The sequence below is a fragment of the Suricata suricatta genome, chromosome 10 (assembly GCF_006229205.1).
Source record: "Suricata suricatta isolate VVHF042 chromosome 10, meerkat_22Aug2017_6uvM2_HiC, whole genome shotgun sequence".
Lineage (NCBI taxonomy): Eukaryota > Metazoa > Chordata > Mammalia > Carnivora > Herpestidae > Suricata > Suricata suricatta.
The window spans coordinates 133,005,235-133,021,438 of record NC_043709.1 but is presented as its reverse complement, the minus strand read 5'-3'; the positions used below and the strand labels follow the sequence as shown (position 1 = coordinate 133,021,438).

Here is a 16,204-nt window from a genome sequence, read left to right as displayed (position 1 = left end):
TCGCGGACGCCGGCACCCCGCTCCCGCGCCCCGGCCGGTCCGCGAACCGGCCCGGCTCTCGGGCCCAGCCTCCCGGATGCGGAGACCGCAGGGCGCGGTCGCCGGCGTTTTCTGTTCCCGCACCGAGCGCGCTCGGTGCCGAGTGTCCGGAAGGGCGGGCCGCAGAGGGTCTCGGAGGGGCGGTGTGCAGAGGGCCCGAGGACGTCGCCTTCCCGCCGCCCCGCAGGAGGCGGCAGGGTCCGGGGACTGGCCGCGGACCTTCCGCCTCGGAGGTCCTCGTCTGCGAAATCGGGATTCTGATGGTACCGCTTCCTGCGGGTGTAAAACAGCGAACGCAGCGCCTGTGCACGCAGGGCTCTCGGCCGCCTTTTCAGGAACAATTCCGCAGCTGCGCGTCGGGTCGGGAGCCCCTACGTCTGCATACACCCCGGCCCCTTACGTACTTAGTGTCCAGCCAGGCCTGCATGTGCCGCCTCCTTTTTGAGGGATAGGACACCTCACTTCCATCAACAAGGCGTTTATCAACCGATTGGGGTTTCTGTTTTGTTTTTCAATTTTTTTTAACGTTATTTACTGTTGAGAGTGCGCGGGAGAGGGCCAGAAAGGAGGGGACAGGACCTCAAGCAGGCCCCCGCACCGTGAGCCCAGAGCCCAGCGAACCCACAAACCGGGGGATCATGACCCGAGCCGAAACCAGCAGGCCTCGCTCGTCCGTGCGACTGAGCCGCCGGGGCGACCGCATAAACCCCTTGTTAGGGCACTCTGCAGAGACCGAGGGTATTTTTCATCAGAAACTGATCTTCGTTATTTTGTAGTTTAGGGCGCTTCTTGTCTGACAGCTTTGTGAACTCTCTGAACAAGTGTTGAGGGCAGAGAGAAAGAAGGCATTGCAGCCTGAGAGGTGGAAGGACTAGTTAAGGGAAATGGAGTCTCAGAAATGAATAAGAAGAGGCGGTCCGTCGGTGTTAAATTCCCTCCGCGTTCATTCAGTGGTGTGCTGGGCACGGTCCAGACGTTGTTGTAGGTACTGGGAATTCTGGTGAATAAAATAGATGGAGTGTCTCCTCTCATGAAGCTTAAATTCTTATTGGGGGAGAAAGACTGTGATCACATATGTACAGTATCAGGTGGGCATACTGGGAAGAGGATTAAGGCATGGTCAAGGGGGTAGAGATTACGAGAGGGTAGTGTTGTTTTTTTATTTTCTTAATGTCTGTTTATTTTTGAGACAGTGAGTGAGTGAGCGAGCAGGGGAGGGGCAGAGAGGGGAAGAGAATCCCAAGCAGGCTCCGCTCTGTCAGCACAGAGCCTGAGATCAGGAATCCTGAGACTGTGACCTGAGCTGAATCAAGAGCTGTATGCCTAACTGCACCACCCAGGCACCCCACTGTTGGTACTTTTAAAAAAGCAAAAGGAAAAGCCTCCCATGGTGATGACATTTGAGATCTAAAGAAATTAAGGCTCTGAGCCATGTGAATTGGGGAGGGGGCAGCAGCAAGCGCAAAGGCCTTGAAGTAGGATCTCATCTGGTGTGTTTAAGGATCTGCGAGAAGCCAAGAGGACCCAGTGGAGTGAAACAAGGGGAAGAAGGGCAGAGGAAGGGGTCCGGGACGTCGCTGGGCCAGATCGCAGTACCTGGGATACCACTGAAAGGACTTCAGATTTGAATTAGTGAGTTGGGAAGCGAGAACAAATGGTGTGACCTGAGTTTTAAAAGGACCACTCTGACTCTTACCTGTTGAGAGAAGCAGGGACCTAGAAGCAGAGGTATTGTAGTTGAGACATCGTATCACAGTGGGACAGGTGAAAAATACATTTGGGATGTGTTTGCATATAGAGCTGATGGGATTTGCAGATGCATTAAGTGTGGAGTTAACAGGAAAAGGCAGAGGGAACGCTAAGGTTTCTGGCCCGAGCTCTGGGCTTTACCCTTCTCAGGAGGAAGGCTGGGACAGAGGTTGCTTTGGGAATAGGTTTTGAATCCTATTAAAGAGTTCATCACAGTTTTTCTTTTCTCTTTCTTAAATTGAAGTATGATTGATTATTCTACTCATTGCTCTCTTTTTGCTTTTCTTAACCTTTTATTGAACTGTAATACTTGAATTAAAGAGTGCACAAATCTTAAGCATTTAGCTCACTGAAATTTCGTAAAGCAAAGCCACCTATGGAACCAGATATAAATTTGAGAGTTGTCAACAAATAGACTTGAAATCATGGAACTAGAAAGTCATTGAGATTGTGAATATAAGTAAAGAGCTTGAGGGTCTCCCAACATTTAAAGGTCAGGGTAAAGAGGATACTCAGAAGGGGCCTCTGGGGAGATAGGAAAAGAACCAAGAACAGCCAATGAACAGTCAAATATTACTGATAAGGAAGGTTTAGAAAGTTCAAGTTAGATACGGAACAAAATGACCATTAAATCTGGTAATGAGAAGAGCCTATTATCTTAGATCATTTCCATAGACTAGTTAAAACACTGAATTTACAATGTTTGCAATGGGTTGAGAGAATGAGGTATGATTTTTTCAAGAAGTATGTGAATCCCAGACACTAGAAATATGGAGTTGGAAAATACTCAAAAGAGTTTATGACTTGACAGAAAAGAAAAATAAGTTAACTGTGATGCAAGTCCCTGTAAAGGTATATAACAAGGCACAACAAATAAAAGGAACACTAACGAAAAGAACAAGAAACGATTTCCCGTTGGGATCCTGAGTCTTGGAGGACCAGGTTAGAGAGGTGTAAATGGGTGATTTTTCATGTAGGGGAGAAGCACGCAGAAAGGTCCTGAGGCAAATGGACATGAGGTCTAGGTATCACACCTAGTTGGCTGTGACTAGGGGCGAATTGTGTAACGGGGAAGATTTAGGGACAGTGATGAGAGATTATCCTAAAGAGCCACATCATGAAGGAGCCTTGGGTCCCCTGAGAGTTATCCAAGGTGATGGGGAAATACTGAAAGACAAGCCAATGACATGATCATATTTGCATTTTTAAAGGTCATTCCCTCCTCATTGAGAAAAATAGGTGGCATTTGGGAGTCATAACACTCTTTAAGTCTTACAAAACTGCTTCTGAAAAGTGCTGATATACATAAAATTTCAAATACGTGGTCCCTTGCAGCCCAGCTATGGATACCAAATTAAAAATCCCAAGTACAGATAATAACTTGGTGGGAGGTCAGTCTGCAATAGCCTAAATGAAAAACGAGGAGTGATTGAATTTGATAGGTAGCAATGAGATTGGAAAACAAGAAGTACTGAGTATGGATTACACTTTGAAAAAAATAGGAAGGCAAGAAAGAATAATGGAGGCAACACAAGTCCGTGCAGCAGACTCTTCGAGGACAACCTTGTTGTCTTTGGGTTACAGGTAGAGGGAGGGGAGAGAAGAGGTGATTAGCAAGCAGCCCACAGGCAGTAAAGGAAGGAACTTAGCCTGGCTAAAAGCTATGGGTGGTCTGCTTTTAGGTAAGTTTGGGGAATGGGTAGGTTGTGAGCAAGAATTTGAGACCTTTCCCGCCAGGCTTCCATTTTTCTGTCATTCTTCTGTGTGAGAGTGGAAATGAGGTCTGCTGAGAAAAGGGTGCTGGCACGGGCAGCCTGAGGAGAGTAATGAACTTCGCAGAGTCTTGGAGGAAAACTAGGTAGTGCGGCAACTAATCCAAACTCCGTTTCCCAGAGAGGATGTACGACATCTCCAAGAATACATAAAATACGGCAGGGTAATTTTAATAGTGGAATAAGAAACAACTGTTTAAGCTGACATCAGATCCAGAAATTGTAAGGAAAAAGACTGATATAAAGTCTATGTAAATATAGAACTTTCTGTAGATAAAGTCACTGTACACTAATTTGAAAAACAACATACAAGAAAAATGAAAGGATTAGTGAGTTTTTAAAAAATAGTGTTCACATACCATACATTTTTAGCCATTTAAAGTGTACAGTGTGGGGCGCCCGGGGGGCTCAGTCGGTTAAGCGTCCAGCTTTGGCTCAGGTCGATCTCATCAGGCTCTGTGCTGACAGCTCAGAGCCTGGAGCCTGCTTCAGATTCTGTGCCTCCCTCTCTCTCTGACCCTCCCCTGCTCGCACTGTCTCCGTCTCTCAAAAATAAAAACCATTAAAAAAAACAAAGTATACAGTGTTTTTCTATGTATCCAGATATGTGTAAGCATCACCACAGTCAACTTTAGAACATTTTAATATGGAAAAGAAGCCCCAGGATCTTCAGTTATCATTCCCCTCCCCAAATCCCTCCCCACTGTTTATTCAGGCTGTTATCTCCTTTCTGTCTCTATTTCCCTGTTTTGGACATTTCATATGAACGGAATCACGTGGCCATTTTTGGTGGCCTATCCTTTGCCCGTTTTTTAATTGGGTTATTTGTCCTTTTTTCATTATTGAGTTATAAGTGTTCTTTATTCTAGACTCAAGTTCTTTATCAGATATATGATTTATAAATATTTTCTCTTATTCTGTGAGTTGTCTTATCAGTTTCCTAATATCCGTTGAACAAAAGTTTTTAATTTTGATCAAGTCAAATTTCTGTTTGTTGCTTTTTCTTTTGGTGTCACATCTAAGAATCCTTTGCTGAATTCAAGGTTTGAAGGTTTACCCATATGTTTTCTAGTTTAAGCTCTGGTACTTAGGTCTTCGACCTGTGTGAATTTTTATATGTGATGTAAAGGAGGGTACTGTTTCCTTTCCGGTAGCTATCCAGTTGTCCCAGCACCATTTGTTGAAAAAACTGTTCTTTGTCCATCAAATGGAGAAAAATCTTATGAAAAACCAGTTAACCATAGGTATCTTTGTTTATTTTTGGACTTTCAGTTTTATTCCTTGGATCTGTATGCTTATCCTCTGCCAGCACCACACTTTATTATCATTACTTTGTAGGAGGTTTTTAAAGTCAAGTCATACTAGTCCTACTTTGTTCTTCCTTTTACATGATTGTTTCAGCTATTCTGGGTCTCTTATGAATTTTGGGATGAGCTTGTCAATTTTTACAAAGAAGTCAGCTCAGATTCTGATAGGGATTACACTGAATCTGCAGATCGATTTGTGGGGGGGGGGGTATTGCCATTTTAGCAATGTTAACTGTTCCAACCTATGAACAAAGAATGTTTTCCCAACTATTTAGACCTTTAACTTCTTTCTGCAGGATTTTGTAGTTTTCAGAGGATAACTTTTGTACTACTTGCTTAAGTTACTTAAGTATCTTTTCTTTTGGATACTGTTGTAAATGGAATTTGTTTCTTAATTTCAAGTGTATAAAAATGTAAATGGAATTTGTTTCTTAATTTCAAGTGTATAAAAATACCGTTGATTTTTGTAAGTAGATTTTTGTATCCTGCACTGTTGCTGAGCGCATTCTAATAGATTTTTGGTGAATCTGTAGGATTTTCTACATACAAGATTAGGTCAGAGAATATAAATAGTTATATTTCTTCTTTTCCAACCTGGATACCTTAATTCTTTCTCTTTTTTTCATTGCTCTCACTGTAACCTCCAGTACACTGTTGAGTAGAATCACTGAGACTGGAAAAGTCCTTATCTAGTTCCTGATCTTAGGGGCAAAGCATGCAGTCTTTCACCTTTAACTATGCTGTTAGCTATGGGGTTTTGTAGATGCCCTTACCAGACTGAGGAAGTTCCCTTCTATTCCTAGTTTTTCAAGTGATTTCATCTTGAAAGGGTTTTAGATCTTTGTCAAATATTCTCTCTCACCCCCTTACCCCCACTTTGGTCTATATTTTATTATATTAATGTGAGACGATTACATTAAATTTTAGGTGTTAAAACAACTTTGCATTTCTAGTATAAATCCTACTTGGTCATGGTATATAATTTTATACTCTTGGTTTCAGTTTGCTAATATTTTATTGAAGATTTTTGCATCTGTGTTCACAAGAGATACATTGGTCTGTAGTTTTCTTCTGATGTCCTTGTCTGGTTTTGGTATCAGGTAATACTGGTCTCATGAGTTGGATGGTTTTCCCTACTCTTTCATTTTTTAGAAGAGTTAGTGAAAAATTGGTATTCTTTAAAATGTTTGGTAGGATCCAGGGGTAAAGCCATCTGGACCTGGACTTTGCAGATTTTTTTTTGATTGCTAATTCAGTCTCTTCCCTTGTTCTAGATGTACTTCTTAATTCAATTTCAGTAATTTGTGTCTTTTAGGAATTTGCTTATTTCATTATGCTATTTAATTTGTAAGCATGCAATTATTCATGGTACTCTTTTACAACTCTTTTTATTTTTGTAAGGTAAGTGGTATTGCCCCCTCTTTTATTTCTGTTTCTAGTAATTTGAGTCTCCTTTTTATCTTGGTCTCTCTGCCTACAGATTTGTCCATTTTGTTGATCTTTCCAAAGGACCAGCTTTTGGCTTCATTGAATTTTTCCTACTATTTTTCTATTCTGTGTCATTAATTTCTACTGTACTATAAATAATCCACTTATAAGTGGACCCATGCAGCTCAAAACCACAGTGTTCAAGGGTCAACTGTACCATCTATAGGAGACATACTTTAGCTTCAAAGATGCAAATAGCGTGAAAGTAAAAAGACAGAAATCATGCAAACAGCAAACCACAAGAAAGCTAGACGGGCTATATTAATATCAAACAAAACAGAATCTAAAACAAAAAAAAAAACAGTTACCAAAGATAAGGGAGCCATTTTATAATGGTAAAAGGATCAATCCATCAGGCAAGTATAACATTACAAATATATATGCACCTAATAACCAGATAAAATACAGATAGCAAACACTGACAGAAATGAAGGGAAAAATAGACAGTTCAACAATAGCAGCTTCAATACCTCATCTTCAATAATGGTAGAATAACTAGAAGATCAACAAAGAAATATAATACTTGAACAACTCTATAAACCAACTAGATCTAACAGCCATCTGTAGGTCCTGCATCCAAAAAGAGTATACATTTTCAAATCGCATGAAAGCATCCTCGTGAGAGACCATACTCTACGGCATAAAATAAAAATATATCTAAAAGGATATAAGTAATAAAAATATGTTCTCAGTCACAGTGGAATGAAATTGGAAATCAACAGGAAGAAAATTGAGAAACTAACAAAGATGTGGAAATTAAACAATGCACTCATAAATAATCAACGGGTCAAAGAAGAAAACAATGGGAAATCACAAAAAATCTGATATAAACGATGATGAAGACAGACTATCAAAATGTATAGGATCCAATTAAAGTAGTGCTTTGGAGGAAATTTATAGCTATAAATACCTATATTAAGAAAAATCTCGAATAATTTTCCATCTTAAGACATTGGATAAAGAAGGGCAGACTAAACCTAAAGCAAGCAAAAGGAAAGAAATAATAAAGGTTAAAGTAGAAATTAATGACACAGAGAATAGAAAAATAGTGGGAAAAATTCAATGAAGCCAAAAGCTGGTCCTTTGGAAAGATCAACAAAAATGGACAGAACTTAGGAGAAGTGGATGACTTACTGTTTTAAAGTCTTTACCAAGTTAAGTAAAGGATTACGAAGCTGATTTGCCTTTGCTGAATGTTAATTTGGGGGCAACATATCATATGTGTGGTGACCGCTCTGGCTATGGCAGGAAGAAAGAGTAGAGACCGCTGGACCCCGGCAGGGTGTAAGCTTGTTAGGACATACAAACAAGTAGTTGAGCCCGTTCTTTATAACCTGGGATTGTCGTTACTACTCTTTATATAGTTTATATAGTTGCTAAAAATAAAAGGATACCCACAATAGCTCCTAAAGCTATTTGATCCCATGTCAAATGATTTCTTTTTAACAGTTTTATTGAGATATAATTTGCATATCATGACATTTACCCATTGTGTGTAGTAGAGTGACTGTTAGTAAATGTATGCAGCTGTGCAACTATCCCCACAATCCACGGTTAGAAATTTCATCTCATATCCACAGATATTATCCTTCTTCCACCCTCAGGCCGAGGCAGCCTCTGATCTGCTTTCCATCTGTATAGATGTATATTTCTGGACATTTCATATAAATGGGATCATATAATATGTAATCTTGCAGTTCATCCATATTATGCCATGCATGAATATTTCATTTTTATTGCTAAATAGAATTCCATTATATGAAATGAATATTCCACATTTTTATTATTTCATTTACTGGTTGTTAGAGATTTGAATTATTTCCAGTTTCGTCTGTTACAGATAATGCTGCTGTGAACATTTATACAGAAGTCTTTGGGGGAGATACATGTTTACATTTTTCTTGGGTAGAATCCTAGAAGTGGATTTGCTGGGTTATATGGTAAGCTTATGTATAATTTTTATTTTTTAAGATTTTTAATATTTACTTATTTTTGAGAGAAACAGAGCATGAGCAGGAGAAGGGCAGAGAGAGAGGAAGACACAGAATCTGAAGCAGTGTTTAACTTTTAAGAAATTGCCAAACTGTTTTCCAAAGCCCTTGATTTCCAAATATGTATGCTTTTAGGTATTATTCTCTTCCCTCACCGATACTTGCTGCTGTTATCTATCCCCTGTACCCTCTCCCCTGAATTCCATGCTGTGGGCAAGGCAACCTGATAAGGATACTGGAATTAAATAATGTAAAGGCACTATGTGACAGTCGGAGTATTGGTATAGAATATTGTGATGCCGAGAATGTGTGTGTGCGGGTGTGTGCTGGTTTCTAGGTGCTCAGCTTCGTTCTAGACTAGACTAGACTAGACTAGAGAGGATCCACAATGTGTCTGTTATGTGGGGCTCACGGACAGCGAAGTTGAGGAAGCCTCAGTAGGGTTAGGGGTATAGTCTACTTACACTCAGCTCCTGCAGCACCTTCATGAAGAGAAAGAGACCATTTCCTAATAGCAAAGATGCTGAGCAGTCCGAACACTCCACCATATCAGATAATTGACCCAAGTAAATGAATTGTTTCAGTAATATTTGTCATTGTTTCTTGCCTAATTCGCAAAGAAATTGAGAACCTGAGTAGTTCAGCACCCCGAATATCAACAAATGCTAGCTATCAATTTCTGTATGGTTCACATTTCATCATTCTTTCTACCTCCGTGGTACCTGGGCAGTTATAGATTCATATTTTTCCTTTCAGGTGTTTGTAGGTAGTCTGTGACTAGGCTGAGGCGTTCACGTGAGCTGCCCGGCGGGGCGGGGACCGCTTTCCCTCCGCACTGCCGGGCTCCTTCCTGGTTCTGCCACCGGGGTCTGAATCTCCGCAGCGGCTCTAGAGGCACCACACTTGATTGTCACTTACACTTCTTCGTATTTCAGGTGCCCTGTGCCTCAAGCCTTCTTATTGCTGACGTCCGTGACCTAGGCTGCTGGACTCCTATCTTTAGCCCTCCCATTTTGCTGGATTTTTAAAAACATTACTTTGCTAACTCAATTTGGTTGTTTTTCATTGTAAACCCCTAAATATCTACCTTATTATAAACCCATATCTTTACATTTTTATGGTTTTCCTTTATAATTGGAAGAATTTTCTCACTCCTCTTGTTCTATACATTTTACGAAAAGTGTTCATTGAGCTATGTTTCCTCTATTTAGAATTCAATTCAGCTCTTAATTATGTTCCATGATAGAGGGTCATGACACAAATCATAATCTTTGAAATCATAGTTTGGTTTAAGAGTGAATTAACAAAGTTTTTCTCTTCTTGAACATCAGCTTTATGATTGTCATTATGTTTTGTTTAGATTAAAACTAGTTTACTGTAAAAATAATTTACATTGTTCAAAACCACACCCAAAGGTAGGTAAGGGAAGTACAGATGTTAGAGGCCAAGGAATAATCACAGCGGGATCAATAGGAAACACGGTTTAATACACCAAGCTCCTTCTTTCATGTGTGAGTTTATTTTATGCTTTAAGAGCTCAGACACAAATTATTAAAACAATGGACTGTCATTTCCTATTTCAACTGTTAATACTTCTTTAAATGGACTTAGTATCTTCTGGAAAGGCCACTTATAACCTTTTTATTTTATGAAATCAAAAATTTTTTCCCACAAGGAACTAAAATAGCTATTATTTACATTTGGAGCCTGACCTCTGTAAAAGATCACTGCGTGTCTTTCCAAGATTTTTAAAAGTTGGCACTGTCTTACATGATTTCTGGGCACAATGTGTATATTGGGTTCTTTTTCTCCATGGGTATTCAAAACAAATAGGTGCTTGTTATTGAATTGGGAAAAAATAGCATTACTGTAAAACTGATTACAGCTTGCACTGGAAAGAATCTTACCATCTGGTTGGAAGTATTTTTCCAGTTGACCTATTTAAGCTATTTTTCTTTCTAGCTTTCAAACATCAAATTCATTCTGAGGTCAGTTTGGTTGATTCTAGGGACTAAAGAAATGAATAGCTTTGGTTTTGTGTTCTCAACACTTGTCCTAAGGAAGTATTTGCTGGATATTTTAAGTGCCACCATAATTACTTCTTTGTAATATTTGCATTGGATTTAAAATAATCTTCTGAGGACTCATAATTCCTGCTTCTCAACCCAGTCCCCACTGATGCTCTTATTAACCACATAGTATCTGATAGAACTAACATAGCTCAGCGTTTTTAAAAAGTGTGGTCAATGGATACATGTTTTTCCCCTTGATCTTTTGGCACTGTGTAGTCATATGGATTATAATTATTTTGGATGTTATGTTGGTTTAACCTAAATACAGTACCTCGTTGAATGTTTTATCAAAAATCATACCGTTTTCTTCATTGTTACTTTTTCTGCAGTGGCAAGAAAAACTAGTTATCTTGCTCCTCTAAAGAGTCCCTCAGGGGAAAACACTGAGCTTTAAGAGTAATAAAAGGCTTATGTGTTTTAATCTTTCACAAATAATTATTTAGGAAATGTTTGCTTTAAATATCTTCAGACCTTTCTGCATCAATTTCTAATTATCATTGGGGGACTTATATTTTCACAGTGTCAGCAACCTTGGCAGACACTGAACGGAACCGGCATAGGGAGGAAAAGGAAGATTCTTCCGGTTTCGTCCCTGAGCCCTTTTTCTAATCTGCTTCTCCTAACTTGGCGGCTATCGCGTTGCGTCCACCCCTTACCCTCCATTGTAAGCAGTATTGGGGCTTCCTCCTGACTGGTCTTCTGACGAGTCTTGCCTTCTTCCAGTTCATCCTCCTCGTTACTTAGAATTCCGTCGCTGAGCTGCCACCGTACTTATTCAAGATCAAGTCCACACTCTCTAAGGGTTGTTCTGTAAGGCCCTTCCTTATTTCTTTTGATACTCAAACATGAGGAACTACTGTATTTGCAGTTTCCTGAATATAATTCATCTCACTCCCTCTTGGAGCGTGTGTTGTTCCCTTTGCCCAAAAAACCCCAAAGGCTCTTGTGTGCTGTGCTCATTGCTGTTTCTTGGAGTCATCTTTAGTGTCACTCCAGTGTTGGTTTTTCTGTGAAGCCTGTTCGAGATCCTCCTCCTCCTTGTAGCCATCTTCCCTTGTGTTCTTGTCAAAATACAAACAAACTTCGGCTTTATGTTTAGCTTAGAGAACTACCAAAGCCCTCGTATTTGATTTCAGCTTGTAAATTCTTGTAGGTGTAATAGCCATCGGTGGGATTTCTGTAATTTGTAGCGCACAGAGACCGTGAGGGTCAGGGTGAGAGGTGGAATGATATACAATGGAGGACGGCCTTAGAGTCCAGAAAGCTGAACAGTAACTGAGGTAACAATCAACCCTCAGTCATCATTAACTGTCGGATTCCCGAAGTCTTATCCTTACTTCCAACTTTGAACCAATCAGAGCAAGCCAAATGTGCAATCCCAGCCAATCACAGAGGAAGCGCGCTCACCCCAGCTTCCAGGCCCACCCTAAGCCTTCCCTTCTCTCCACTCTGAGGATTTCCCACTCTAAGGGGTAAGGGTCTGCCTAATCACAGGGATGGTGGGTGACTCCCTTCCCTCTAGCAAGCTCGAAATAAATAGATTTTGCTTTTCTCATTTAATTATCATTTATTTCTATATTATCATATATTCTATATGAGGGAAAACCTATTTTTATATTTATTTACATCTGAAGTGATTAATGGTGAGTGTAGTTTATAAACCGAATTTCCTGTGCTAGCTACATTTTGTGATTTTCTACGTGTTTCATAAACACAGAGGTTTATGTTTTATAAAGGTGAAGAGGTTTTTGTTATAAGGATTTCTTACTTAATTCCTTACATTGAATGGAAAAATAACACAGAAGAAAAATCTGTCACTTAATAGTAACCAACAAAATCCTAGTCAAGTAATCTTGCTTGAGATCTTTGTCTTGGATATAGTTATTCAGAGTTTGTGGTAGTTTTCTTGGTTAATTAAACTATAATTTTTTTAAAAAATCAGTACATGGAAGAGATGTAAACATGAAATACAAATTAATTGCATTTGGATTTTATTACCTTGAGCATCCTTTTATTCTTGTTTTTAAAATATTAGGTGTGCATATTGAATTTTATTAGACAATTTTTGCATCATTTACTGCTTCTTATTTGTCCTATTGGTATAATATACTGTATAAATAGATTTCTTACTATTGAATCATGTATATGTTTCTAAAATAACCCTGCTCAGTTTGGGGAATTATTTTTAATCTCTTTTCTAATTTTATAAAGGCCCTTTCACTTTTATAAAGATTCTAAAAGTGACCAGAACTCACACCCTGACTTTGTTTTGCATTCCCTCATTTTTACTTTTACAATTGAATGATTAATAAGTCTGCTTTAAACAATTTTGAACATATGAAAAAGATAGCTTTTCATCCATCTAGTGCTTTATGTTACTAAAGTTACTCTCAACTTATTTGTTGCTCGAATTTTCTTTCAACAGACATTCCCTTCGGAGAGGGAGCTCCTTCACATTTTTAACACCTGGCCCCCATTGGGACTTCACTTTGGTGAGTAGCAAACTAAGTTTTTAATTTTAAGACACTGATAGATTTAATTCTTAGGTTGTCTTTCAGTCTGGTGTCCAGCTCAGATGTCTAGACGTATCTGAGTATCTTGAGGTACAGTTTCTATTGCCGTCTGTGGTCGCCTGATTCCGTTCTTTTCTGCTAACAAGGTAAAAATTCATTTCAATTAAACATAAAACATATTTTGAAAAGTACCATATCTGTTTATTTTTAGCCTTATACAATCCTTCCTTTTATTCCTACCAGTGTGAAAATTAAGAGAATATATTAGGAAACATTAAGTTGTTTTTATGTACATAGTCTTACAGCTTTTTCCTTGGTTAAAAAATGTAAAAATGATTGCAGATGGTATATATATGGTGTATGAATTATTTTGTTATTAATCATCCTAGTATAGAGAGACTGTTTCATTATTTTTAGAGTAAGATTTACAAAGGCATCTAACTATGCAAACTCATACCAGAAAATTGATTATTTTTATAATTAAAAACTCATTACCTTATAATACTCCTGTATGTACAAATAGAGCATGTTTCTTATGTTTCCCTATTTGGGATAAATAGCAAAAATTATTCTGTTTCTAGTTTGCCAAGCTTTACTTGATCATGTGCTGATGGGTTCAGCAATTCATGTTAATTTGTATTCTGATCTTTTGTGTTTAGTTTATATTTCTGTTGGGGACTGCTGTTAAGATTTCTGTGCTCTTATACAGATTACAAGTATTATTGGTCAGTAAAATATTCATAGCAGGTGTCCTGATTTCAATACAATTCTGTATCTTCCTTGAAACTTTTCATCTTGGTTTCCTTCCCTTACGAGCTGACAAGTCTAAACTCAAACAGAAAGACTTGAGTAGAGAAATACCTCCAAACTTGATTTTGCAAACCTATCAGCAAAAATATTTTGAACACGTAACCCTGATATATTCATTTAGAATGTTTATGTTCCACCGTCATTAACTAATAACTCAAAACATAGTACTCACTTAAGGTAAAATTCATGATAGTGGACATAAGGGACATAAGTCCATATTTCAAATAGCCATGATAATTTTACAGTGAGAAATCAACTTTCTGGATCTGATTAGATCACCGTTGTCTTTAACCTTATAAGTGATGATGAGCTCATCATCTGTGTATTAAATATTGGTAAAGTTTATTTTTAAGAATTAATAAATACATACAAATAAAAGTTCTGACAGTTTTCTCTTGCACCCCAGAGAAGATAGCTTACATGTCCCCTGGAATGGTGCGTCTGACTTGGGAAAACACTCCGTAGCGCTCTCCCATGATAAAAGGACCAGCTCATGGTTCGTGTATTAAAACTTCGGGATGTGACTAAGAGTCCTACGAGGTAGGGTTATAAATACATAGTTTAAGAAAGGAACAAAAAGTAAGCATCTAGGAATCATTTAGAACGAACCAAGTTAAATAGGAGGAAGAGTGAGAGTAGACAAAAATAAAATCAGCCCCAGTCATAGTGAAGTTCTTGGCAAACAGGAATAGAACACAACTTTCTTAGCCCAAGACCAACACAGACTAAAACATTCCCTTAAAATTTGAGAAAAAGCCTGGTGTCACCGTGTCCATTCAACATCGTGTAGTAGTGCTTCTGGCCAACACAGTCCGGCAGGAAAACAGGTGCTGTTCACTTCAGAAAGGAGAGACACGATGTCATAACTTAGGGACACTATGGCTGTCTCCGTAGAATATCCAAGAGAATATTAATAGCAGCTGTTAGGACTAATAAGAGTTCCAGCAGGATTACTGGCTCTGAAGTTTATCGAAAGAATTAAATGGAATATATATGTGTGTAATATTCAATTAAATGTAATTTGTGAAGATGGTTTTATTGAATAAAAACAATTTTTAAAACTATGAATAAATCTATAAAAAGGTCTGCAAGACTTTTATGGGGAAAATTGGGAAGCATTAATAAAGAACAAAGACCAAATTAAATGGAGAGATAGTTATGCAGGGAAAGACTCAGTAACATTAAAATCTCAGTACTCCTCATATGTGTAAATTCAGTGCAGCTCTGATAGAAGTCCCACTCGACTATTAGAGCTGTCATTCTACAATTTAGGGAGAAAAGTAGAAGGCCCAGAATAATAGCATTGTGCAAGTAGGGGAGCGTCTGACTTACCATGGGAGCTGTTAAGACTTACTCCAAGGGCACAGTAATTATGGGCGCGTTCTGTGGATGCGGGGGTAGCCGGTAGAGAGCGAGCTCAGGAAGTGACATGCAGATGAGAGCTGGCCGGGAGCTGTGCTTAGAGCACGTGGTGGCAGGGGTGAGGCAGCTGGCGTGAGAGCTGGCCGGGGAGCCGTGCTTACAGCACGTGGTGGCAGGGGTGAGGCAGCTGGCATGAGAGCTGGCCGGGGAGCCGTGCTTACAGCACGTGGTGGCAGGGGTGAGGCAGCTAGCTTGGAGCTGGCCGGGGAGCCGTGCTTACAGCATGTGGTGGCAGGGGTGAGGCAGCTGGTGTGAGAGCTGGCCGGGGAGCCGTGCTTACAGCACGTGGTGGCAGGGGTGAGGCAGCTCACTGTGCCACTTCATATCAGATACACACAAATTCCAGATGGATTGAATATATCAATATGAAAAGCAGAACTTTAAAATATTTAAAAGAAAATACAGTATGGCATTTTAAAATCTGTTAAATTTCTTTATACACATGCTAGCACACGTATATGATTCTGTGTAATCGTGTAAGTGCAATCATGCACAAGCATGTTCCCTCAGCGCACTTCTTTTTGCCTGGCAGTTTCCTGCTCCCCTCCCTCTCCCGTCAGGCCTTCCATCCTGCCACGTCCACTCTAACCCGAGCCAGCAACACCGTGTCCTTCCCTCTGTGCTGCTCATACAGTTATTATTTTTTAAGTTTACTTCTGTATTTTGAGAGCTAGAGGGAGGGGCAGATGGGGAGATGGGGGGTGGGGAGAATCCCTGGCAGGCTCCACACTTCTCAGCACAGAGCCTGATGTGAGGCTCAAACCCACAAACTGTGAGATCCTGACCTGAGCCGAAATCAAGAGTTGGACATTCAACCAACTGAGCCACCCAGGCGCCCCCTCTTCTTTTTTCCCCTCATACAATTATTTATATACACACAGCCTCACATGTAAGATACATGTGCAGGATTTTTGCTTAGTTTGCTCTTCAAAATTAGGATCATATTATTCATAGTTTTTCTTGATCTTCTGGATATGACCTTAGGATCAATAAAGATTTCTTGTCCCTTCATTTTTTTTTTTTTAGCTTTTTCCAGTTCTG

General features: G+C 39.5%; 1 protein-coding gene across 1 annotated transcript in view; it reads left to right on the top strand.

Moving 5' to 3' along the window:
* The window catches only part of NET1 (neuroepithelial cell transforming 1), a 51,324-nt gene that overhangs the window by 418 nt on the left and 34,702 nt on the right, over positions 1–16,204 (top strand). Inside the window, exon 2 of the mRNA XM_029955194.1 lies at positions 12,844–12,910. Coding sequence (XP_029811054.1) covers positions 12,844–12,910 — 67 coding nt within the window. The remainder of the gene's footprint in view (positions 1–12,843; positions 12,911–16,204) is intronic.